This window comes from Adiantum capillus-veneris, chromosome 8 (genome assembly GCF_014529385.1).
Source record: "Adiantum capillus-veneris isolate H3 chromosome 8, ASM1452938v2, whole genome shotgun sequence".
Lineage (NCBI taxonomy): Eukaryota > Viridiplantae > Streptophyta > Polypodiopsida > Polypodiales > Pteridaceae > Adiantum > Adiantum capillus-veneris.
This window is the reverse complement of record NC_140938.1, coordinates 126365789-126393581: the sequence shown is the minus strand read 5'-3', so window position 1 is coordinate 126393581 and position 27793 is coordinate 126365789. Positions and strand designations below refer to the sequence as shown.

General features: G+C 40.1%; 1 protein-coding gene and 1 pseudogene across 1 annotated transcript; both read left to right on the top strand.

The window, feature by feature from the left end:
* Positions 1–14455: 14455 nt before the first annotated feature.
* On the top strand, positions 14456–17775 carry LOC147452919 (uncharacterized). Its single transcript, XM_086519316.1, has 4 exons — positions 14456–14749; positions 17413–17470; positions 17562–17672; positions 17771–17775. Exons 1-4 carry the CDS (start codon positions 14456–14458, stop codon positions 17773–17775), a joined length of 468 nt encoding a protein of 155 aa, XP_086375442.1.
* A 404-nt stretch (positions 17776–18179) lies between these two features.
* Positions 18180–18609, top strand: LOC147452918 (uncharacterized; annotated as a pseudogene).
* The last annotated feature ends 9184 nt before the right edge of the window (positions 18610–27793 follow it).

Below are 27793 nucleotides of genomic sequence, written 5' to 3'. Positions count from 1 at the left end.
TGTTATTTATGCTCTGTACATTGCCTCACCATTACCACAATTTTTTCTTACCATTTTTCATACTCTTTATTCCATATAGAAATATTTTCATGTAAGCTTCTCTTATATTTGGTGTAACTCCACCCCAACAAAAATCCAAAAAAACTAGTTTTATTTATGTGTATATTTTTTCACTATTTTGATTTTTCCCTTCCTACATCTATTTTGTTTTTTTCTAAAAAATTAGAACACCAAAAATATTTATCTTTTTATGGTAGCCTCATAATGAGAGAGATTTCTTTTGACCCCTTTATATTTTTTCCACTTATATTATTTATATTTGACATGTACATATTTTTTAGACCCCTCAATATTTGATTTTCTTAGTTGTACTATTCACTTATATCCTAATCTCAACAATATCTTCAATTATAGACCTACCAAATAAGGTCAAGGGTAGGTGGCATGCATACATGCACTATGGAGGGCTCACTCTTGGAGGTATTCAAAAGAATCATCCAAAGAAGGACCCCACAAGGACCTTGTGCAGTGGAAAAAAACGATCGGTTTTGCTGAATTTTTAAATTTCACTTGCTCTCCGAATTTGAAAAGGTGATACAAACAAAAGTTGTAGCTCATGGGCTAAACTTTTGCCTCAAATTTTTTCATATATTTTTGAGCTACGAGCTGTGAGCTATGATTTTTTTAGTGGACCCCAGTTTTCCCATGCTATGCAGCCACACTCTCTCTTCCACTTTATCATTTTCCTCTTTCACACACACTTCTCCACTCATCATCCCCATCTCTCTCACCACTCCTCTCTGCACACTACTCACCTTCTCCTCAACCTTGAAGAATAAGAGAAACCGTGGTGAACTCATACCTCCCACACACAATTCCATTCCAAAATTGACCACCTAGTTTCATTTTTCCTCCTCCAAATTACCCATATCTATCAAAAAAACCACAAAATTCAGCCTCTTCTCTTAAAAGACACCATCATGGTGGTTGATTACTCAGCTTCAATTACCTTGTCTCTCAAGGAAGGTCATGAGTGGAGAAAAAATATACCGTCAAAGCTAGTGGACCGTCAACAAGCGTCAAAATTGACCCTACTTAAGACACTTGGAGCATCAACCTTGTAAGAAATCCACCTTTTCTTACCTCTTAAGAGTTTTTCTTCCTTATTTGTATCCTACATGGATACTCCCATTGTAAATATCCAATTCCATTTGTAAATTAATACTAACTCTACTAACACTAACCCACTATGAAAAGTCCTATCACCTCCATTTCTCTCCTCTCTCTTTCCCCACCAACTTCTTGATAATTCCAAGCAAAAGAAATTAGATAAATTGCTGAAAATCTAACCCAACCATGGTTAGAGGAGTAACCCTAGCCTTCAAAATTGCTATAAAAGGAGGGTGTAGCTAGCACAAAAAGGGGAGCCATAAGCAAGAGCACTATGCTATAGCTTGAGAAGCCAAGCTCAACCTCTCTAGAAGGAGCTCTTGAGTGGAAGCTCATTGTCTTATGCATGTGCATGTGTTGTAATAGGGGATTAGCAAGGGAACTCTATGCCATTGTAAGAGAGAGAGTGATCATTCAATTGAGAGTAGGAAATCTATCATTTCTCCTACTAGTGTAAGCCCAATATTTGCTGAATCAAGGAGGGTGGATTTGGACTAAGCTTGGATACTTTGTCTCCCTTCCAACGTGAAGTAATGGACAACAATGATGCGTAAGTGTCTTGGTGTTTTTTGTTAAGTTCTTGATAGCTTGTCTCTGGTGTTGTCATCAATCTAGCCATAAATCCCACATACTGTAAGAGGGCGACAGGGTGGAGAGGACTCCCCTGGCTTTAAGACAGTGATTGGGGTGGTTTTTTTTTGTGATGTGTTGTGGTGAAATTTACGCAAGCTATGTTGAACAAATACTAATCTCACTTTGATTAGTCATGACAGATTTGTAAGAAGGTATTAATGCAACAAGCACCCCCTCCCCCTTTCTCTCTCTTTCTTAAATATATAGTTATGTTTGCTTGATCATTGCCGATACGTTTCAAAGCAGCCCGAGCACTATCTCTCTCTCTCTCTCTCTCTCTCTCTCTCTCTCTCTCTCTCTCTCTCTCTCTCTCGTGTTTTAGTGTGTGAGAGTGTTCCATTGGTGTTAGGGTTAGTGTAAATTCATTGCTTGTTTGTGGGTTGCTCTAACGATTCTCCTCTTTTGCGTCCTAGTTCACTCTTAAACTAGGTGGTGCCCCTCATGTAGTTGGGATTTGGCTGTGGGTTTGTTATTTTGGTTTGTGTTGTGTTGTGCCCCAGCCCCATTGAGCAGCACGAGAGCCTTGAAGGGTGTCTAGAGGTTGCTCTTCTTGTTGCCCGCCCCGGACCGCCTCAGTAGATTCAAACAAATGATGGAGGCAAGTGGTGGCAGAATTGGTATTGGTGTCGAGACACAATTACTAAATAATCCACTTTGAGATCCTAGTACTAAGATTCATTTGAGATAACACCCAAGGGAACAAATTTTCTGCAGTGAGAATTACAAAAGGTTTTGGTAGCAGGTAGGATCTAAACTTTCTCACCGCAAACATGAGAGAAAGCATCATGAGTTCTGCTTCTGTGTAGTCTCTCTCCAAAGCATTCATGACCCTACTAGCAAAGTAGATGGGTCGCATCCTTGTACTGTGGGGATCTTGTTGTAGCAACACAACACCAATTGTTTCCCTTCCAACACTAGAGCTAACAAAGAATGTGTACTCCCAACAAGGAGGCATGAGTGTTGGTAGCTCTGACAAAATGACTTTAATGTTACAAAAATACTCTTCAAGCTCATCAGACCATGCAAATTCTACTTGTTGTGTCAACTTTTGCAAAGGATGAAGCAACTCCGAGGCTAAGTGAATGAAGCGTGACATATACTTCACCTTCTGAATGAAAGAGATGACCTCCTTAAGACTCTTCGGTGATGGGAGCTCAATAAGAGCCTTTGCCTTTGAAGGATCCACCTCAATGCCTTTATAGGAAACCTTGTGACCGAGCAAGATCACTTCATTCTCACCTATGTGGCACTTGTCGGGGTTGAGTTGACCTCCCATGTCGTAGAGCTTCTTTAAACCTTCTTCTACCCTTTGTAGATGCAATGATTTTGAGCTATAAATACAGAAATCATCAATGAACACCCTAATTGACTTTCCAAAGAATGCTTGAAACACCATGCTCATGAAACGTTGGAATGTTGCAGGAGCATTTGTCAGACCAAATGGCATGACTCTAAAAGCATAACAACCCCAAGGAGTGATAAAGGTTGTTTTCAATTGATCCTCCAATGCAATCCCTATTTGAAAGTAACCTGAGTAACCATCGCACACAGTGTACTTCTCATGACCAGCTACCTCATTTAGTATCTTATCCTGGAATGGGAGGGGAAAGTGATCTCTCTTTGTTTCCTCATTGAGGGGACGGTAATCCACACACACCCTCCAATTGCCGTTCTTCTTAGGAGTGACAACAACGAGAGAGACCCACTCTGAATTCTCCACTGGATAAATGAAACCTGCTGCTAGAAGCTTTCTTACCTCCTTGAGTAGAGCCTGCTCCATAATGACTCCTAGCCTTCGTAGCTTTTGAGCCTTAGGTGTGGCCTCTGGCTTCAACTCAATCTTGTGTTGAACAACATCTACTCCACGCACGTCGGTGTAGTCTTTAGCAAAAAGCCTAGGAAACTTCCTTAGCACACATTTGAACTCCTCTCTTTCATCCTTTGTAAGTGTTGTTGATAGCATACCTTCCAGCATCCCTTCATCTTGAACACCTTCGTTCTCTTGAGGACCTACCTCCTCCAAGCCTTGACAAGAGGTCTCTTGGTTGCTTGGCTTAAACCTTACCCCCATGACTTCGATGGAAGACTCCTCTTCAGTAATGCTGCCGCTATTTTCTTCTTCTGAAGTGCTATCGGTCCAACCTTCTTCCGTCTCACTTTGAGATGATTCTTCATGGAGCTCCTCTTGGCGTTGCTCCTTCATGTCAAAGACAACCTTCTTGTGATTGTCATTCCTGCAACTTAATTTCCCACTCTCCCAATCCTGCAAAGCTCGCATTTTCATTAGCCATGGTCTTCCTAGGATAAATGGGTAACCATTTCCCTTGGTAGACATGACATAGAAATCCACTGCCTTCTTAATGCCAAAGGCCTCCACAAAAACATTTTTACAAATGCCTACGCACCTAGCCTTGCTATTGTTTGCCATTTTCACTTTGATTTCAGGTGTCTCATGGATGTGCATGCCTAGTCTTTGCATGAGCCCTTCTGTCATGATGAAAATTTGTGCACCCCCATCCACTAGACCTTTCCTAACCAATCTTCCTTTTATGTAACAACCTAGCACAGGTGTAATATCCTCGTTCATTTCAGCATGTGCAATTTTTACAACAGGCACACTCTCTTTTACCTTTCTCCTAGTGCTAACTGCCCTTGTTAAATCCCTCCTAACTTGTGGACATAATGCAAGAAATTGAGGCCATGAAATATCAGGACCCTTACCTCTCATGTCTTCCAACAAGTTGTATGGAGCCATACCATGTCCAAGAGGGAAGTCTTGGAGGTTGATACGACGTCGAGTCCTCTTGGTTTCCTTGGTTTCCTTTGCCTTCTTGCCTTGTCCATGGTCACTCTGTGATGTGACTCCTTCTTTCTCTTTACCTTTTCCTCGGCCACACTTAATTCCATTGGCTTCCATGTCAACCTCATTTGAATTTGTCACCTCTACCACATGCACATTTGGATCTGGCAAAGGTGGAACTCCTTCTACCCCTTGTGGAGGTGGTCTTGGTCCATTTGGTCTTTGTAGAAGCCTTGGTTGTTGACCAGTTCCTTCACCTGCATTCATCACTGGGTAATTCAAGTTAAGTATCCCTGGCTCCCCACGGGGCCAAGGACAATTATACATCCCATGTCCAGACTCTCCTCAATTCCAACATTGCAAGACTCTCCTAGGTCGTGGATCTCGCTCTTCAGACTTCTTTGCTTGTCCCTTTGGACCTACAGCTTGTGCAAGGTGAATTGACAGGCTGCTTAAAGATTCGTTTAACTTCTCAATTACTTCCGCCGTTACCTCAGGAAGCTCCCTCGATGTTGATGCTTGTGACTTACCTTTGGGTCTAAGAACTTCTATTGGAACCTCTCCCCTTAATCACTTGAGTTTCCTATATTTCTTAGCAGCCCTAGTTTCAGCTGCATCAAAGGTAGCAGGTGCACCCGCCTCAACTTTTACCTTAAGGTCAGGAAAGAGTCCGGCTATGAACCTCTCCTTCTTTAGAAATTCTGCACCATCACCAGGGTTAGCAACATTTCGTATCCATAGAGCCCAAAGACGTAGAAACTCTTGCTTGTACAAGTAGTAGTCATCTAAGTCTTTTTGCTTATGAGAAACAATGTCTTGCCATAATTTTTGAGTGTTTTGGGGATCAAAGAAGTATTTCTTGAAACGATTCAAAACTTCTGTGTAATTCCCCTTAACTTCCTCAGGCAAAGAGTCAAACCAAGTGCTAGCATCTTTCCTAAGGACCACCTCAAACATTTCTACACGTTCTTGATCAGTTATTATCCTCTTGATACGGCAAGACATCTTGAAATTCGTTAAAAATAATTATGCATCCTCTCCAGGCTCTCCAAAGAAAAGAGGATACCCAGACATTTGGCGTTGGCTTTCCATTGAATTGATTTCAAAGTGACACCCGTTTTTGTTTTTCTTTCTTAAAAAGATTTACACAATAATGTTTTCTAGCTTGCAATCTATTCTACAACAAAATAAAGATATTCACATCAAACGACCTATGATAATCAATAAGAGGTAGGATGACAGGGTTTGGTGATGCGAGAATTTCTCCTACTCTTTGGGCACCAAACATGAACACCATACGTTGTTGAAAATGGATTTTCCTACTAATTGCAATGTTTATTCTAATGTGTGGAGTGAAATGGAAGGGGAAAACCTCTATTCCTGGGCCATTATCCATGGTCTATGCATGACCTAATGCTTAAAACAAAACAAAAATATAGATGTCCAAACTAAGGTCGTACCTAATGAGAGGCAAAATAAAAGGATTTACTGAAGCGTTTATCTCGGCCAACCTAAGAGGACCTAAAATTCTACGAATGACACGTTGAAATTGCAACTTAGTACTAACAATTATGTGTACCTTTTGCCTTGCAATGGGAATGAAGGGATCATACAAATTTTCGTGATTCATGCAAACTACTTGACTATACTAAAGGTTGATTCTACACAAAAATACACAAGCCGTCCTCAGTGGCGGCACCAATTTGAGGCGGTCCGGGGCGGGCAACAAGAAGAGCAACCTCTAGACACCCTTCAAGGCTCTCGTGCTGCTCAATGGGGCTGGGGCACAACACAACACAAACCAAAATAACAAACCCACAGCCAAATCCCAACTACATGAGGGGCACCACCTAGTTTAAGAGTGAACTAGGACGCAAAAGAGGAGAATCGTTAGAGCAACCCACAAACAAGCAATGAATTTACACTAACCCTAACACCAATGGAACACTCTCACACACTAAAACACGAGAGAGAGAGAGAGAGAGAGAGAGAGAGAGAGAGAGAGAGAGAGAGAGAGAGAGAGAGAGAGAGAGATAGTGCTCGGGCTGCTTTGAAACGTATCGGCAATGATCAAGCAAACATAACTATATATTTAAGAAAGAGAGAGAAAGGGGGAGGGGGTGCTTGTTGCATTAATACCTTCTTACAAATCTGTCATGACAAATCAAAGTGAGATTAGTATTTGTTCAACATAGCTTGCGGAAATTTCACCACAACACATCACAAAAAAAAACCACCCCAATCACTGTCTTAAAGCCAGGGGAGTCCTCTCCACCCTATCGCCCTCTTATAGTATGTGGGATTTATGGCTAGATTGATGACAACACCAGAGACAAGCTATCAAGAACTTAACAAAAAACACCAAGACACTTACGCATCATTGTTGTCCATTACTTCACGTTGGAAGGGAGACAAAGTATCCAAGCTTAGTCCAAATCCACCCTCCTTGATTCAGCAAATGTTGGGCTTACACTAGTAGGAGAAATGATAGATTTCCTACTCTCAATTGAATGATCACTTTCTCTCTTACAATGGCATAGAGTTCCCTTGCTAATCCCCTATTACAACACATGCACATGCATAAGACAATGAGCTTCCCTCAAGAGCTCCTTCTAGAGAGGTTGAGCTTGGCTTCTCAAGCTATAGCATAGTGCTCTTGCTTATGGCTCCCCTTTTTGTGCTAGCTACACCCTCCTTTTATAGCAATTTTGAAGGCTAGGATTACTCCTCTAACCATGGTTGGGTTAGATTTTCAGCAATTTATCTAATTTCTTTTGCTTGGAATTATCAAGAAGTTGGTGGGGAAAGAGAGAGGAGAGAAATGGAGGTGATAGGACTTTTCATAGTGGGTTAGTGTTAGTAGAGTTAGTATTAATTTACAAATGGAATTGGATATTTACAATGGGAGTATCCATGTAGGATGCAAATAAGGAAGAAAAACTCTTAAGAGGTAAGAAAAGGTGGATTTCTTACAAGGTTGATGCTCCAAGTGTCTTGAGTAGGGTCAATTTTGACGCTTGTTGACGGTCCACTAGCTTTGACGGTATATTTTTTCTCCACTCTTGACCTTCCTTGAGAGACAAGGTAATTGAAGCTGAGTAATCAACCACCATGATGCTGTCTTTTAAGAGAAGAGGCTGAATTTTGTGGTTTTTTTGATAGATATGGGTAATTTGGAGGAGGAAAAATGAGACTAGGTGGTCAATTTTGGAATGGAATTGTGTGTGGGAGGTATGAGTTCACCATGGTTTCTCTTATTCTTCAAGGTTGAGGAGAAGGTGAGTAGTGTGCAGAGAGGAGTGGTGAGAGAGATGGGGATGATGAGTGGAGAAGTGTGTGTGAAAGAGGAAAACGATAAAGTGGAAGAGAGAGTGTGGCTGCATAGCATGGGAAAACTGGGGTCCACTAAAAAAATCATAGCTCACAGCTCGTAGCTCAAAAAAATATGAAAAAATTGGAGGCAAAAGTTCAGCCCACGAGCTACAACTTTTGTTTGTATCACCTTTTCAAATTCGGAGAGCAAGTGAACTTTAAAAATTTAGCAAAACCGACCGTTTTTTTCCACTGCACAATGTCCTTGTGGGGTCCTTCTTTGGATGATTCTTTTGAATACCTCCAAGAGTGAGCCCTCCATAGTGCATGTATGCATGCCACCTACCCTTGACCTTATTTGGTAGGTCTATAATTGAAGATATTGTTGAGATTAGGATATAAGTGAATAGTACAACTAAGAAAATCAAATATTGAGGGGTCTAAAAAATATATACATGTCAAATATAAATAATATAAGTGGAAAAAATATAAAGGGGTCAAAAGAAATCTCTCTCATTATGAGGCTACCATAAAAAGATAAATATTTTTGGTGTTCTAATTTTTTAGAAAAAAACAAAATAGATGTAGGAAGGGAAAAATCAAAATAGTGAAAAAATATACACATAAATAAAACTAGTTTTTTTGGATTTTTGTTGGGGTGGAGTTACACCAAATATAAGAGAAGCTTACATGAAAATATTTCTATATGGAATAAAGAGTATGAAAAATGGTAAGAAAAAATTGTGGTAATGGTGAGGCAATGTACAGAGCATAAATAACACACACCTAGGTAGAAATATTTTAATAAATACCAAAATAATTATGAAAAAATCTTTTATTTAGGCCCTATATATAAAGAAATATTTACATACGCATGGTCCATAATATACTTATATTTTTTTAATTATTTTTTTATTTTTTGGCTCAACTAGCCCAATGACTAGTTAATTGAGGGTTTTTAAAGAAGATATGGGAAAAGTCCCGTGACTCACACACGCCTATGTACAGTGAAATGGTAGGGATAGCCACAGTGTTTGGGTGATTTTGGTAGGGTGAGGTAACTCACTGTGGTAATTACAAAGAGCCGAAAAACGGCTATCACTACATAAAACAAAATGTGTTAGTGCCTAAAAATTCAATTTGTTTTTTTTGTCGATCAAACTAGTTACAAAATAAACATGTGCATATGCACCAAGGGTCTCATCTCTTCGAAAATTCATAAGAGCTCATTACTATTTTATTCAATTGGATTTGCCTCGGTGCTGCTGTTGGTACCTTTGAAATGACACGAGACACAATTTCATGTGTTCTGATGATAGCAGATCTTAGCACTCCTTTGGCCAATGGATGATTGTGTGTACCTTGATGAATGAATAAACGAGTCTTATTTCTATCTTTCAACACATAATATATGTAGCATGGGCAATCTTGTAACATTAACGGTGCTTAATTCACCACAATGAAAGCAAGGTGAGAGAACAATTTGCATTGCTTTTCATACCGACTGATGGGATAACATGTAAAAGTTTTCCACTCCATGCTGTCTCATTTGGTACACCACTATGTGACCTAATGGGACACATAAGGTTATTGCACATTTGATGTCCGCCACATTTGCTTCTCCTCACCACAATAGGAAACTTCATCCTTGTTTGCACTGGCTTCACCCAACAATGGCCATCATATTTCTGTTCCATCCCCACCACAGTTGAGCCACCATCACGAATAAGGGGCAATTCGTATACACAATTTCCATTGTAGCGTTGTGGAATCTCATCAACTTGTTCATAATTTCACAGCTTGAAATAATTCTACTTAATCTGTGATACTTATGCATAGACAAAAGAATGCACTTCAAAGTGATTTCTGCACCATCGGAATCAGGTGTATTACTCTTAAAATTATCCATTTTTTGATCTATGTCATGGTTTTCAAGGCCACCAAGAAAGCCAAAGTCATTTACTACCTCTTCGTTGCAATTGTCACTAAGCACCTCATATTCAAAGGATGGGGGCACTGGTTTTTCATCAAGCGTATCCGAAGAACTTGATGATATATCGATCATAGGCTCTTTGTCCTTGTTCTGAAACATAGTAGATGTCATATTACTTGAGGATCCTTCATTTTGAATGATCAAGAACTTCTTTGCAAAAGTCGAATCCAGAACGAAGTGGAATTCCCCCCCTATCATGACACCATCCCTCACACGAATTTGAATCTCACCCTCCGGAGTAGGCAAAAGAGAAAACACCTCAAAGTTGCTTGACCCTCCATGATCTTTTGGGTTGAGCATAGCATATCTCTGTGGACAATCAATAGCAATAGGTTGTGATGTAGCAGAACCCAAAAACAAACTCACCATTTGAGAAGAATCCATGAGATGAGGCTTGTTTATAACCTAGTGATTTTTTTGTTAGATACTGCTATATTTATAGATGAATGGGTGCTAAAGACAACCTATGTGCTATGTGTTTAATGTCATACTAGCAAATGAATGTTTTGGACCAGGATTATTCAATTGAAGAACACAAATTCAAGAGTGTGGAAAAATATGTGCCAAAGAGAGATAGAGTGATAGAGCGAGAGTTTGAGACAGAACATAAACAAATCCACACCGGTGAGAGTGATAGAGCAAGAGAAATAATGTCTCAAAAAAGGTAGAGGAGATACCTTGTCCACGAGGTGGCATTGAACTCTATAATCTTGTCCCCTCTTGATAGTAACCCCTTGAAACTAGAAATGTTGTCTATTTACTATATAAACTAGATATGTTCTTTTGAAGCTGGTTAAAGCTATTCATTGAACTTTTATTATACATGGGAGATAATACGCACCTTTTTAGCTTATTGCACTCTTGTTTCTATTTCAAAACTGATGAAGAATATAGTTTCTCTTCTAGTGGCGCTTTCATTCCAAAACAACTAGACTATCATGCTATGTATCTAATAGGCTCCCTCAAATATTCTTGCTAGGTTTGTATACCTAGGCTTTAACATGCTAAACATTGGACGTTTTGGCTAGCCTTCTATTTTAAAACCTCAAAAAAAGTAGAATGATATGAACTTTTCTTTGGAATGACCTATAGAGCACTATCTTCTTAGTGATTTCAGTGCACTAAACTCAAGTGAGTGTATTTTCATTTATGTGCACATAAGCTTCTCCATATGGTCAATGTATTTTCATCTATGTGAGCTTATTTATAATGCATCTTGAATTTTGGTAAATATATAAGAATTGAATGTCCTTTAATGTTGAAATTCTAAGGAATTGAATCTCTAAGCATATCAGGGCAATGGGTTGGTCAGATTGTTGCATTTGAACCTCTAACCATAATAGGGTGCAAGACAATCTAATCGAGACTTTACAATTTTAGGTGGTTAAAATATAAATTTGTGCAAAATTTTTGTTTTTTTAATAAAGGCAAGCTCACATTCTAACCGCGACTTTACAATTTCAGGCAGTTAAATGTACTAGACCCCTGTTTTTTCCTAACAATGTCGCACACTATTTTACAAAGTCTTGTAAATCTCACAAATCTCATCAATGTCGCACACTATTTTACAAAGTCTTGTAAATCTCACAAATCTCATCAGTGTCGCACTCTATTTTACAAAGTCTTGTAAATCTCACAAATCTCATCAATGCATAGCAAGACTTGGCTCTTATCTCCTTTTGTTTGGGTCACCACTTTATAATTTGGCATTGGTCATGGCCCATAGTGGTAGAAAAATATGTTTTCCCTAACCGGTGAAAATAAGGGCAACCTTGAAAATTCTGTCGGGTTTTAGGTCAAAAGTTGAAGCTTTTCCCAGATTAAGCACAATAAAATGTGTGTTAATTTTCCGATTTTCTTTTAGGCAAGCTCACAATATAATCGGGATCTTACAATTTGAGGTGGTTAAAATACCGCGTTTTTTTCCTAGCAATGTCGCACAAATCTCACAAATCTTGTTAATGCATAGCAAGACCAATTTTGTTTGGGTCCCCCTTTATACACATAGTGCTAGAAGAATACGTTTTCCCTAACCTATGAAAATAAGGGCAAACTTGATTATGAGAAACAATAGGCCTAAATTTGAAGGTTTTCTCACTAAATTTCCTTGAATTTTGTAGCCAAGAGCACCTTCAGGTATCAAGCTAACAGTGTCGTTTTTGGGATTTTGAGATCGCCCCCCGGTTCTGACAACCCATAAAGGTCAGAACCAAGCGAAGGGCGGCATTGAGCTATCACCAAGCTCTCTACTCGCCTCGTTATGACCCCCATTGCAATCACATCATCAGACGTGTCACACATGGGTCAGAATCAAGCAAATAGGCGAGTTGGGGGAAACCCAGGCCCCATATTCTCCTGGTACTGACCCGCCCATCAAGCGAGGTCTAGTTATCTAACATGGGTATAGCGTGACTGGAATGACATTAACACCACATAGGTCAGGACCAAGTGAACAATGTCGTTTGGGGATTTTCAGACCCCCCCCTATTTGCCTGGTTCTGGCACCTGGTTATGACCCCTATTCCCTTCTGAGTTAGGTACATCGTGACTGGAATGACATTAACACCACATTAACCCAAAGTGTTTAGGAGCATCTCATCGTTGTTAAAGAAAAATCAATTTCATAAACATAAAATAATCCCAATAACTTGCATTTTTTAATATCTGCTTGTATTTTTTTGAATCTTTATGGTGGTTTTTCTCATTCTCCACATCCCTTCCACACCAATTCGAGGCACACTAAGGCGGTTTGCGTCCCAACGTGTTGCAAAAAGTTCATTTTATTGGCCATATTTATCATACTCCGGCTCTTTTCGACCCCTTGGACGCATTGCGCTCAGTAAAACCATACAACTTATAGCAAGGTGATATCTACAATTGTTCATCACCTTGCTATGAGTTGTATCGTTTTCTTGAGCACTATGCTTCAAAGTAGTATGTTATAAAAACTCAATTTGGTATTTGACATTTTATTAAACCTAATTGAATAAAATCACTAGATTTGTTTTTTGGAATTACCTTTAGAGGAAGGTGATTAAAAATTGTAATTGATATTTTCTACAGTTGTTTATCACCTTGCTATCAGAGCGCTATGCGCCCAGAGCAGTGTAGTATAAAAGTTCAATTTGGTATTTGACATTCTAAATAGGCACCCCATAATATTGGAGGGTTCAATTGGCATTCCTTAATCGAGCTCCTTGATGCATATTCCTGTGAGTTATTATTTAACTCTTGTAGAGTCCTTGAGAAATTGCTCTCTTAAACTAGTTCTCTACTGAAAACTGCATTGTGCTGATAAAATATCAAAGGATCTACAGGGCGCTATGCACCCCAGACTGAAGTTTACCATCAAGCTTAACTTCCTCAACTTTTTTTAAGATGCTATGCGCCTCAGATGTTAGTTTTATTTGTTAAATTTATCATACTCCGGCTCTTTTCGCCCCCTTGAGGCTTGCACCAAATTTTATTGTTCCGTTGAAAGTATTCTAGAGCGCTATGCGCCCTAGAGAACTGGTGGGTTCAATTGGCGTCTCTTAGTCCAGCTCCTTGCTGCATATCTGTATGAGTTGTCATCTAACTCTTGTAGCATCCTTACAGAATGTTTTCCAGAGCGATATGCACCCCAGAGAATTGATAAATTCAATGGGGGGATTTTGTTTGGTTCAATTGGTCCCTCAAAAATCTCTCTGTTGAAAATTTCATTGCATTGCAAAAAAATTTTCAGAGCGCTATGCGCTCAGAGAATTGTTGCATTCAATGGGGGGATTTTTTTTGGTTCAATTGCTCTCTTAAAAAGCTCTCTGCTGAAAATTGCATTGCATCTAGAAAAAAGTAAAGGATTTATAGGGCGCTATGCACCCCAGAGTGAAGCTTACAATCAAACTTAGCTTCCTCAAGCTTTCGAATGGTGCTATGCACCCCAGAGTTAACTTCCATAAGCTTTCCCAAGGCGCTATGCACCCCAGAGTACAACCAATGGATCCCGCACATGCCCAAGGATTCCTAGGGCGCCATGCGCTCCAAAATACCTCGGCATGTACGGATTCCCAGGGCGCCATGTGCTCCAAAATACATCAAATCTTGCACTTGTACATGGAATAATTTTCTATAAATAGGAAGCCATGGATAGTCTTTTCTATTGTAAAGTCCACAAAGATCAGTGACGATAAACAATGATCAACAGCTTGAATATCAATCCAGATCCATTTCTCTATTCTCTCTTTTATTTTCTATGCAATGGCGATATCTCATCAGATTGCTAATCACTCAATATGTAATGCATCAAGATGTCTTTGGCTCTATAAATTGTTGTTTTATTACCTAAAATCCGGGATTCATCTCAATTTCATAATAATTGCTTACTTTTTCTGTACAATACAACAGGATCTTAAGAAATGTAAATTCCAGGATGATTGTCTACAATAGGTTTTGATTGAAGGGTAATTTGCTTTGTGAATTCATTAGGTTTTTCTTATTGTCTCATTCATATGCATAGTAATACTATCCTCATCTCATTACTTTCCCGTTTTTACAGTACTTCAAAAGACATGGATCCCACAAAAGCGAAGAAAGCTGCTTCCTTGGAAAGAGGTAAAAGAATCGTGGGAGCTTTAGTTGAAATTCTGAACAATGGAGAAGCTATTGGGAGAGGGAAAATTACAAAGGCATCAAATCTGGACGTTCTACATGACTCAAGAATGCCTAGTGGATGTTATGGTGTATCTGTGGTTCAAGTTTATGCCGGAAAGGATGCACCTTTGCATCATCTCAATCCAATGGATGAGGACACACAAACTTTGCACTATGCAGTGAATACTGTTGCCTGGCCCAAAGAAGAACTGGTGAGAGATTGAATTTTGGCTACTTTAAGATCTCCATTGTATTTTACATTTTGCTTAGGTCCTCTCTTTCCATTCATTTTAGAAAATTCTCAAAGATAATGAACAAGAAGTTGAATCAACAAAGACTCTGATGGATATGCCACCCCAATTACATCTAGGCACACAGAGTGAGAGTACAGTTTCGGGTACTAGAGTCAAATATGTTAGTACATATGATCAAAAGCAAAAGAGTAAGAAAGAAAATCCTGCTAAAGGACATCTGCGAGATGAATCAATAACATCCACAGTCAAGAGAGAAGAATATGAAGAAGAGCTTCATGATGAAGAGATTGAAGCATACATTGAAGAGGGAGCTAATGTTGGGGGAAATTTTCCCATAAATAAGGACGTTACCCTTTGTCAAGACATGCCATCAAAGCATCTCACAAAATTAAAAGTAAGCTATTCTCTAAATCTACAACTGGATTACCTTTTTTAAAATTTATTCTAAACTTTTCCTTAAATAATCTTGAGCAGGATGATCAAGAACAAAGTTTCCTTGGGTGCTGCTTTGTCATCTGTTGAAATTGGAGAAGGCAAGGCAGGTTAGTTGGGATCCCAAGAGACTGCAGCCTCTCACAGAAGCGTTCTTGACAGAGGGGTACTTTGAGCCAAAGGGTTCATTCATTTGTTTTGTTGATGCTCCTGGCCATCCAACAGTACTAGTAAACAGTGAGATTACAGAACAGTGGGACAAGTTGTGGCACCTTGCCACTGAAGATTTTGAGCGTGAAATTGCAGATACATGTTGGAGATTTGAGTAGTAAGATGCTCTATACTTGGGATGGAAATCATCGCCTCGTAGCTTGGATAGGAGTGTTGCAAACATGTAAGTTTCTCTTGGCTTTGCAATTGTCAAATCCATTTTTCAATCAATACATTATTCCAAAGGTTACTTGTGTGCAACTCTGGCTTATCAAAATTATGCTTTAATGCATCCTAGAGTTCGGGTGGAGCTTGTAGAAGTGGATGATAAAAAAAAGACAGATATGTTGAGCACTGTGATGCGCATCAATAGGCAAGTTCACCCACCACTGACCTCTCTAAGATTTTTCTAGGCTGTAGAATTTTGTTGATATGTATTTTGTGGTGGTTTGTAGGTTGAATGATTCTAGGTATGTCACCACTTCATACACTGATATGTTGTGGATGGTGCATGCCATGGGATTAGCTTCAAAAGACGCCTTGGTTAAGAGGATAAATTTCACAATCTACAAATGGATGTAGTCAGATATTGAAAAGAAAGTTGGAAAGAAAGCATGGTATAATTTCCTAGTGGCAGTGATGTCACAATTGCTTAATCCGGTGAGTATACGTCATTATGTAATCTTCATTTTTTCAACGTGCACATCTCATAGGTTGTAATGCATCATAGGACAAGCACGCTATAGCCTTGAAACAAATACAAGCTGAAAAGGACACTATGCTACCTTCAGAGTTTCAACAATGCTACAAGAAGGCTTTTTTTGAGGCAGATGGACCGAGTAGGAGGAGGACAAAGCAAGCACTTGCTATCGTTGATCCCAATCTGGGTGATGAATGGTGGAGGTAAGAAAGAGTATTGTGGATCACTACTTTAGGTCTAGTACTTATTTGATTGTCTATTCAGAACCCTGCGGACTATTGAATGGACTAATCGGCCCAAGTGGATTAATGAGGATAGATTGTACATTATGGCATGTGCCGATCTTCCTCCTTGGAAGAAAACTTACATTCTTCGAGCAATGAACTCTTCTAATCCAGTAAATGTCAAAAGTTTGGATATTCTGTAGACAGGTAGTATCGTTCATTTTTTTGTGAAAAATAAAAAAGGATAGGTTTCGCTTGATGTAGTTGACGTTTTTCTCTTTGTCCTGTACTGCAGCTGACCATGTCTCGTTCCGTGACTGCATGCGTGTGGAGGTTCTATGGAACACCATAGTACGTGAAGCGCGTTTTCTATACAACAACATGAGAAATATCACATCCAAGCTTGGTGCTGAAGAGATGCTTGATTCCTTTCTAGATAAAGCAAAGTTGACTCCTAGAAATGAGGCGTTCCAATACGAGCTCGATAAATTTAAATATATGGGAAGAGGTAGCCTGGAGCTTAAGAAAGCGCTAACAGACGATGGTCAAAGATGCCTTTGCAGGTTGCAATATTGCTCTAGGCACTTTTATCATTCAAAGGGCTCAAAATAGAACGAATGCAATTGGACTAACATCTTCTGTTCTTTTAGGTGGTTGACTAGGCCTGGATTCAACGTTAGAAGTGCTCGGACTCTATCTGACCTATTGGACATCTCGAAGAAAGAGATTATTTTCAACCCACCACAGTTTGCATGTAACTTCAACAACACAATTTATTTCTTGTGTCCTTGGTTCCTTGAGTATAAGGAGGGCAGATTCCCGGCCAAAAAAGAATTGCAGCATAACAATGTTGTCAAGGAGAGGGAGGAACCTGCTCCGAGGGCTGTCCAAGTGGAGACGCCGAAAACACCTACAAAACCCACTATAACAACAAGAACAATCACTACATCTAAAAAAGTCGGCCAAGTATTGTATTCTAGAGTATGTTTAGAGCTTGAAACATTTTGAAATCATCATTTTGAAATCGTGACTTTGATAACAGTTTTATGTTGCAGACCAGGACCCCAAAAGACATAGGAAAGAAACCGTCCTCAAGCGAGCTAAAGAAAAGAAGTGAGTTGCAAACTACTTGCATTAATCTAGTTATTGCGAAATCCGAGGGTCCTATCTTACCAAGAATGATTTTAACTGATATATAATATAGAGCATGATGCGGTCGGGCCAACTGAAAAAGAGCTCAAATATTTCTCCCAGTCCTCCGAGCAGTTGTTAGATCAAGAGGGAGATCAACAAATGGTGGCAAGCACTAATCTAGGTTTTTCCAAGAACTATTTTGAAAATTTCAATGCTATCATTTTTTAAGGCGTATATATCGTTGACCAACTACTTTGTTTTGTCTGTTGTGTTCTTCAGGTTAGACGAGCATATGTATCTATCTCCTTCTTGGATACAAGCATGGAAGAAAATGAGATTGTTGGCTCCATGTTTGCATGGATTGAAGGCAATGTAAAAAAGGACAACCGTGTGTATGTACGAGATGAGGTTTGGGTGGCTGCTTCGGTGTCCACTTCAGTCATGTTTCTGCCTCCAAATTGCCCTGTGCACGGTATACCTTCGTCATCTGCATAGGAATGGAATGACACGAACGTCTCTCATTTTGGCAAATTTCCACGTCTCAGTTTTTTGACAGCAGATGACAATGGCATATTTGTTGTTGTTTGCATACCTAGCCAACATCAAATGGTACAGGATGTTGCAACAGCTGTAGGCTGGGAGCTAGCATACACTACAGTCACAGTTTGCAAGACACCTGTATGCAAGGATGATCATAAGATCACGTCTTCTTACCATTTTCAAGAAAAACCAGGTCCCAATTGCTGAAGTGCTGAAACTAGATGAGGACACATGGATAGATACAATCCAAGAGGGTGAATGGATCATGCAAGAAGATGGAACACCATTGAGAGGTACGTCTATTTTTGTGCAGGATAATCATTTTCTTTTTCTGTGGGGGGTAATTGATAACTCTACTTTTCTCCTAATCTCACAAGTGTTGCAGGAGGAATGGAACATGGACATTGCTATCTGTATCAAATATTGAACTTGTACACCAAAAAGGGAGATATGGTAGTGCGATATGGAGAGACACATGTGCTCTTGCTTTGCTTGGTAGCCACATGGGAAGATACTTCAAGATCATGGAGACTAGTGAAGCTTTTTTGGACGAGCTTCCAAAAGTCATGAAAGCATAGGCAGTGTGGCTAAGCAAAAGAAAAGCATTAGACAATGATTTTGGGATTTATACTTGGGATATACAATCTGAAAAGTTGTAATAACTAAAAATACTATGCGCGGCAGATTCATATTGTCGACTATAGCTACTCTCTTGTTTTTTCAAGGACATTGTAACGTCTTCCAATGTGAAAATGTGTTTGCCTTTCCAAATATTATTGAAAGTTTTGTATGGAAATGTTTTTTTCTTTCTTCTAGTCATAATATTGTAATGTGTCTTGGCAAGTAGGTTTGGATCCCATTTACCCATGGTGTTAGTACCACATACCAATGATTTTAGAGAAATTGTTTTAGAGAAACTATGCAATCCTCTCAGAGTCGAGCGAGGAGTGGTTTTTTTGGGGAACAAAACCCAAGGATTGAGTGTTTCTAGAGTGTTGAGGAGGCATGGTTTGAGTTTGGGTGATCGGATGAAACACATTCCAAAGGGAGTTGAGTGATGAAGAAATGCATCAAATTTTAGAGAAAAATACGCATTCCGCTCAGAGGCAAGCGAGGAATTGTTTTCACTATGAACAAAGAATTTGGATTGCATGTTTCTAAGGTTTTCATAAGGCATGCTTGGTGTCAAGGTGGTTGAATGCTCGGAACACTGAGATGTTGGTCAAAGTCCGACAAATGGAGTGTGTTTCAGAGGGAGTGAAGTGAGGCTGCGTCAGCCTATACCGAGAGCCAACCTTGGCAAGTAGATTTGGATCCGTATACCCATGTTGTGAGCGGCAAACATCAATGATCTAGCTATGTTTGGGTCGGATTGGCTATAAGATTAGATGGCAACAAAAAAACGTATCGAATATCATAGAAACTGTGCATTCTTATCATAGTGAAGCAAGGAGCGCATTTATTGGAAAAAAAAAACACATAAATTACATCTTTCTAGAGTGTTGATGAGGCATGTTTAGTGCCAAGGTGTTTGGACGCTCGAAACACTTAGATGTTGGTCAATGAGGGATAGATGGAGTACGTTTCAGAGGGAGTTGAGTGAGGCTGCATCGGCCTATATGGAGAGCCGACCTTGGCTAGTGGGTTTGGATCCCATATACCCATGGAGTGAGTAGCACACAACAATGATGTGATTGAATTTGGGTCACCTTTGCTACAGTTTGATGGCAATAAAAAAAACGCAGTGGATTCGAGAGATAATGCACATTACTCTCAAAGTCACATCATGGAGTGGTTTTCTTGGAAAACGAAAAACATATCTGACATGTTTCCAAAGTGTTGAGGAGGCATATTTAGTGTCAAGATGTTTGGATGTTTGGAACACTCAGATCTTGTTCAAAGGGACAAATGAACCGAGTTCCAAAGGGACTTGAGTGACGAACAAATGCAGCGTATTTTAGAGAAAAATGTGCATTCCTCTCAGAGGCAAGCGAGGAGTGGTTTTCACTACGAAAAAAGAACATGGATTGCTTGTTTCAAAGGTGTTGATAAGGCATGTTTAGTGTCAAGGTATTTGGATGCTCGGAACACTAGGATGTCGATCAAAGAGAGGAAGATGGAGTGCGTTTTAGAGGGAGTTGAGTGAGGCTGCCTCGACCTATACCGAGATCTGGTCTTGGCAAGTAGGTTTGGATCTCGTATACACATGGCAGAAGCATCACACACCAATGCTTTGGCTGCATTTGGGCTGCCATGGGTACAAGATTCGAAATGTTAAAGTTTCAGAGAAATTACGCACTTCTCTCAGAGTCGAGCCAGGAGTGATTCCCTTGACGAAAAAAGCACATGGATTGCATGTTTCCAAAGTATTAGGGAGGCATGTTTAGTGTCAAGGTGGTCGGAGGCTCGGAACACTTAGATGTTGGTCAAAGAGAGATAGATGGAGAATGTTTCAGAGGGAGTTGAGTGAGGCTGCGTCGGCCTATACAGAGAGCCGATCTTGGCTAGTGGGTTGGATCCCATATATCCATCCAGTGAGTAGCACACAACAATGATGTGATTGAATTTGGGTTGCCTTCGCTACAGTTTGACGATAATGAAAAAACATAGTGGATTTCAGAGAAAATGCACATTACTCTCAAAGTTGAGCGAGGGGTGGTTTTCTTGGCAAACAAAAAACATGCATGACATGTTTCCAGATTGTTGAGGAGGCATATTTAGTGTCAAGATGTTTGGACGTTCAGAACACTCAGATCTTGTTTAAAGGGACAAATGAATCGAGTTCCAAAGGGAGTTGAGTGATGAACAAATGCAACAAATTTCAGAGAAAAATGCGCATTCCTCTCAAAGGGAAGCGAGGAGTGGTTTTCACTACAAATGAAGAACATGGATTTCTTGTTTCAAAGGTGTTACTAATAAGGCATGTTTAGTGTCAAGTTTGGATACTTGGAACACTAGGATGTCGATCAAAGAGAGGCAGATGGAGTGCGTTTTAGAGGGAGTTGAGTGAGGCTACCTTGACCTATATCGAGAGCCGGCCTTGGCAAGTGGGTTTGGATCTTGTATACACATGGCGTAAGCATCACACACCAATGATTTTGCTGCATTTGGGTTGACATGGGTACAAGATTCGACATGTTTAAAGTTTCATAGAATATACTTCTCTTAGAGTCGAGCCAGGAGTGATTCCCTTGACGAACAAAGCACATGGATTGCATGTTCCTAAAGTATAGAGGAGGCATGTTTAGTGTCAAGGTGGTCGGAGGCTTGGAACACTCAGATGTTGGTCAAAGAGATCTAGATAGATGGAGTACATTTCAGAGGGAGTTGAGTGAGGCTGTGTCCGCATATACGAAGAGCCGACCTTGGCTAGTGGGTTCTGATCCCGTATAGCCATCGAGTGAGTAGCACACAACAATGATGTGACTAAATTTGGGTCGCCTTTGCTACAATTTGATGGCGATAAAAAAACTTAGTGAATTTCAGAGAAGATGCACATTACTCTCAAAGTCGAGCAAAAAGTGTTTTTCTTGGAAAACAAAAAACATGCATGACATGTTTTCAGAGTGTTGAGGAGGCATATTTAGTGTCAAGATGTTTGGACGTTTGGAACACTCAGATCTTGTTCAAAGGGACAAATGAACTGCGTTTCAAAGGGAGTTAAATGACGAACTGCAATATATTTCAAAGAAAAATACGCATTCCTCTTAGAGGCAAGCGAGGAGTGGTTTTCACTATGAACAAAGAACATGGATTGCTTGTTTTCAAGGTGTTAATAAGACATGTTTAGTGTCAAGGTGTTTGGATGCTCGGGGACACTAGGATATCGATCAAAGAGAGACACATGGAGTGCATTTTCGAGGGACTTGAGTGAGGTTGCCTTGGTCTATACCGAGAGCCGGCCTTGGCAAGTGGGTTTGGATCTCATTTATACACGGTGTGAGCATCACACACCAATGGTTTGGCTGCATTTGGGTCAACATGGCTACAAGATTCGACATGTTACAGTCTTAGAGAAATTACGCACTACTCTCAGAGTCGAGCTAAGAGTGATTCCCTTGACGAACGAAGAACATGGATTGCATGTTTCCAAAGTATTGAAGAGGCATGTTTAGTGTCAAGGTAATCGGAGGCTCGGAACACTCAGATGTTAAAGAGGGATAGATGGAGTACGTTTCAGAGGTAATTGAGTGAGGCTGCGTCAACATGTTCCCAGAGTGTTAAGGAGGCATATTTAGTGTCAAGATGTTTGGACGTTCAAGATGTTGTTTGTGTCAACTTTGGAGGCCATTCAAGGATTGGAATTGTTGGCTATAAGATTAGACGGCGATGGAAAAATGCAGCAAATTTCGTAAAAAATGTGCATTCCTTTCATAGTCAAGCGAGGAGTGATTTTCTTGGTGAACAAAACACATGGATTACATCTTTTCAAAATTTTTTTTTGCGTTGGCTAGATAACAATAAAAAAATCTCTCCCTCCAAAAAGCCCGCTCCAATCATTCCAATCACTTCATCGGTGAGTTTTTTCTAAAAATATGGCATCCATGGAATATTTGAAAAAAGCTCACTCCAAAGCTCGCTCAAAAAGCTCACCCAATATCTATCCCCCTTGGCTATGTGTAGCTTAAGAGGAAAGTGATTCAACATGCTTTTGGAGGCATTGACACATAGCATTGCAAATGAGGGAAGCCAACTAGCTTGAAGGGAGACGTAACATCTATCTAGCCGAGATGTCGTGTTGGCATATTGGAGGCTCATGTATGTCATGCCAGGAGAGCTACTCCACATACCTGCATTCCAAAAATAAGCAATGTCCATTTCTCATAGAGTACCTGCCATTTGGATTTTTAAAAAACAGCCAGGAGACTAGCCAATCCCATATTGTCCTTGCAAGCTTCAACCATGTTGAAGTCTCCCATGATGCACTAGTCACCTTTGGTAGGTTGATCCCTGAGATCCACCCATATTTTGGCTCTCCCCTTAGCATCACATGGAGAATAGACGTTGATAATGGTGAAGGATTGGTCTGCCCACTTGATCCTTACCTTATTGAGGCGTGGTTAAACACAACCAGAGGCTCCAACTCCCTGTCAAAAAGGGAGAGCACCCCACTAAAACCCAAAGCACCATCTCCATAGAACACCAACTATTTACCTAAATCCTGCTTCCTAAAGCAAGAAACGTCAAGGTGGTGTTCTTGAATGAGCCAACAATTTGTAGTTGCTTTTCAGACTTCCTCCCAGAAGAGAGTGCTTTTGTTTGCAGACTTTGTGCCAGATGAAACTCAAAGTATGTGTTGCAAAGGAATTGATCATCGATTTTCTAATGTGCAAGGATCAATCTTTAGGACATAGGGCATGCAAAAGTAAATTATGGTAAGGTGGTGGTCACATGAGGTGTAGTAATCAGTAACGCGTTACTGCACCTACTGAGGCATTTTTTTGGAAAATGAAAGTTAGCTACTAAGCCACTTCCATGGTCACGGGCTGATTATTGGGCTACTCTTGCTGCCATCTAGAGTTTGAGCGTGCATGACCAGTGATACAAATGGAGGTGCAAAAGGCTCTACAAATATACAAATAGCATACAGTTGATGATAAATTCTATTGATCCACATACCTGCAAAATTGTGTACACAAGGAATCCATAGAAAGTCTGGCACGAGAGAGAGAGAGAGAGAGAGAGAGAGAGAGAGAGAGAGAGAGAGAGAGAGAGAGAGAGAGAGAGAGAGAGAGAGAGAGAGTAAGTGAGCACATGTAGGTGCATCTCCCAAAGCGGAGTGCTACACCAGCACAGTGAGAGAGAAGAGAGGAGAGGAGAGAAGAATAACACGGACATTGGGTGCAATCTCCCCCCGTGCAAGAGTGAGCATTTTCCTCTTGCACGTATTTTTTGCATAGATTCTTCAATGCTAAAAAATAAATACACATTGGCTGATCAGGCATCAATGGCCATAGCTTGTAATGAGCACTTGAGTAATAAATGTACATAAAATGTGCTAGATCAATGCCTAATACACAACCTAAGTCTACAAGGTACACATGGTACAAATCCTAAATTCCCTTTTCCATAACATACTCGGGGTTGGGAAAGCATCTATCCTCATTTGCAAGGTACAAAGTGGTGGGCTTCAATGCGAGGTACCAGACGCTGGGTACATGCATGCATAACACAATGAGTAGCTAAAAACCAAAAGAGTAGCAATGATTAGTAGGAAGCAATTTAAAAGTCCAAAATTGTGTAACATGTGTATGGTGTGATCAGAGTGCATGAAGTAAATGTGCTTAGGCGCAGAGTGCAAAATTGGCCATAAATGTTGCTCCAAATAGACCACCATCTATCACCCTTCCACCTTGCCATACCAATTCATCATATCCTTTCATATCAATCCATTTCAAATGTGGTGGACCAATCCCACATATAATGTAACGACAGAATCTTTCCTTACCGGGCGTAGGCACTCTAGTATACATGTATGAACATCCATAAATTTACATAACAATATTGCAAAGAAAAGAGTCCTACCTCACAAAGCGTAGGCACTCTAATACATGTGTCAATAACCACAAGTTTCCATAGCAAGGTGCGGAATGGAGAGTCATGCCCTCTTCAGGCATAGGAGCTCTAACATGTGTAGAAATTTTTCCATTACAATTCAGTTCAACCCATAAGATCCTTGCCATAACATTGTACAATGTCTAAACTAGTGTGCTAGGTAAGGTGAACCGGGAGCCTTAGTCTACAAGGTACACAAGGTACAAATCCTAAATTCCCTTATCCATAACAAGCAGCCGATTTTCGGGTTGCAATTTAAATTCACGGGTAAAAGGTGTGTGTGTGTGTGTGTGTGTGTGTGTGTGAGAGAGAGAGAGAGAGAGAGAGAGAGAGAGAGAGAGAGAATCACTAGAGACATAGTTTGTGCAGGGTGATGTAGCTCTTGGATTGGCAGCTAGTGTCTGTGCTTGCACCACATAAGACAAAATGCAGTATTGGAATTGAAGGCACTACCGGGGAGTTATTACAGCTATGCCAATATTGGCATTGTTACAAAAGGGTATGCCTAGTGGCACCTGACCATAACAATGGATCATTTATCTGCCCATCATACTGATAAATGAGCCTCCCATGACCACCACTTAAGTAGTAAGTACTATGATGGTAGAGAATGAAAAGACCGAGTTCTTAGTTTTGCAAAAAGTTAGAAAACTTGGTACTCAACATATAATTATATTATTTACAGTTTTTGGCAAGGCCATGGAATTTCACTGAGCCCTCAAATTTGAAGGGTGGCTTCGCTTTTCATTTTGAAGGCCATAGAAAATTTCCCTTCCCTTTCTACACAAATGCACACCTAGCCGTGAAACTTATACTTGAGCTTTATAAAATGCCGAACTTTTGAATCTTTCACGTATCGTATAATGTTGAGCTAAAATCTCACACTTGGCACCTCCATGTATCATTGTCCTTTTAACCCCAAGAATGGGCTCATTGCATGTTTCGGCTTTGTGCAAAGGGCTAAAGTCGGATGGCCTTAGAGTCAAATTAGCACTACCTACACCTAATGTGGGACAAGATGAGTGTGTTGCGAGAGAGAGAGAGAGAGAGAGAGAGAGAGAGAGAGAGAGAGAGAGAGGTCTCAAATAGGGCTTGCCAAAATATTTTTCTTTTAATTAAAAACATTAAAATAAAAAAGGACACAATAAAACTCTTTTGAATGCTAGGTCAAAATTTTAAGAATTGATACAATAAAACTTGCCAAATTTTGTCAATTTTCTTCAACGCAAGCTTGTAATTTAGCAAGGAATTTGCAATTTTAGTGGTAAGGAAACACTAAACCTTGGTTTGTTGCAAACATTGGGAATCTCAAATAGCCCTAAAAAGGAAGTACATGACGGATGTAGAAACGATGAATGCCCAGTACATCCATGATTGCTCTTTCACCATCCCGAGGAAATTCTATGCCAAGAGAGAAAATCTATTACACCCTCACATGGGGCACCGATAAGTGTGTGTGTGTGTGTGCAAGAGAGCAAGAGAGAGAGAGAGAGAGAGAGAGAGAGAGAGAGAGAGAGAGAGAGAGAGAGAGAGAGAGATCCCTGGAGACATCCATGTGTCCTTTAAAGGGTGACTTTACTTTTTGTTTTGAAGGCCATAAAGAAACTCCAACCCTTAAATTTGATGGGTGACTCTACTTTGATATTTTATCTTCAAAAAATATGAGCACTGGACACTTTTTCACACACACACACGCACACACATACACAAAGAGAGAGAGAGAGAGAGAGAGAGAGAGAGAGAGAGAGTTCCAACCCAACAAAAAAAAATTCCAACAGACTTTAAACATCCACTCGGCAAAGACTTGAAAAGAGAGAGAGAGAGAGAGAGAGAGAGAGAGAGAGAGAGAGAATTCCAACCCACCAAAAAAAGAATTCCAACAGACTTGAAAGATCCACTTGGCCAAGACTTGGAGAGAGAGAGAGAGAGAGAGAGAGAGAGAGAGAGAGAGAATGAGAGAGGTTTTAATGTCAAAGGAGCACATCAAGAGACATGAAATCTCTATTTGACAAGTCTTGAACTTAAGACTTGGTATTTAAGAGGGAACTATGATCACCGGTCTACCACACACAAAGAATATTATAGATTTCCTCTTCTTATTCATTGAGAGAGATCCCAAATATCTAGCAAACAAGTTTAGAACTCAAAACTTTGTGTGTGTGTATGTGTGTGTGTGTGTGTGTGTGTGAGAGAGAGAGAGAGAGAGAGAGAGAGAGAGAGAGAGAGAGAGAGCACAAGAGAAACAGGGGGAGAGAGACAAAGAGAGAGAGAGAGGGAAGGAGAAAAAAAATAATTTTTATTGTCATAAGAATAATTCAAAGAGATATAAAAGATCTACTCGACGAGTCTTGATCTCAAGGGCTTAGAGAGAGAGAGAGAGAGAGAGAGAGAGAGAGAGAGAGAGAGAGAGAGAGAAAATTGTCATCTTTGTGAAGTGATTCTGGGGAATAAAATCCACCCTCCTTGCTTGTGCATTCACACACACACACACACACACACAAAAACAAATAATTGCATCTCCCTACGAGCCAACATTTGCCCATAGGGAGATAAAGATTGATGGACGAAGATAGAAAGGGTAATCGAGGGTGTGAATGCCTGTGTGTGTGTGTGTGTGAGATAGAGAGAGAGGAAGAAAAACAAAAAGAATTCCAACCCACCAAAAAAAAAAATCCAAAAACTTCAAAGATCCATTTGGCCAAGACTTGAAGCTATATATATATATATATATATATATATATAGAGAGAGAGAGAGAGAGAGAGAGAGAGAGAGGGAGGTTTTAACGTTATAGGAACACATAGGAGAACACAAAGCTCTATTTGACAAGTCTTGAACTTAAGACTTGGTATTAAAGAGGGACTTGTGATAACCAATCTCCACACTCAAAGGTTACTATAGTTTCCCTTTTTATTCAGTGAGAGAGATCCCAAAGATCTACCCAAAAAGTATTGAACTCAAAACTTTGTGTGTGTGTGTGCACGACACACATAAACGAAACAAATCCCATAGTCCAACAATGTCTCCAAAATTTAATGAGTTGATCTTTGTGAGTGATTGAAAGACAAGAGCCGGCAAGTGATACAGACACTATGAGGAGCGAGCGAGGGAGACCCACCGAAAGATAAATACACTACAAGCTTTAAGAGCCGAGTCGCACTTGGGTAGAGTGAGGTGATTGGGGGGGATGTCTTGCCTAAAAGCAAAAA

Excerpts from the sequence above, each read along its gene's own strand:
- LOC147452919 (XM_086519316.1), top strand. The coding sequence starts at position 14,456 with ATGGATCCCACAAAAGCGAAGAAAGCTGCTTCCTTGGAAAGAGGTAAA. Across the intron at positions 14,750-17,412 it reads CCTGGCCCAAAGAAGAACTG|ACCAGGACCCCAAAAGACAT; the intron begins GTGAGAGATTGA and ends TTTATGTTGCAG. Across the intron at positions 17,471-17,561 it reads AAGCGAGCTAAAGAAAAGAA|AGCATGATGCGGTCGGGCCA; the intron begins GTGAGTTGCAAA and ends TATATAATATAG.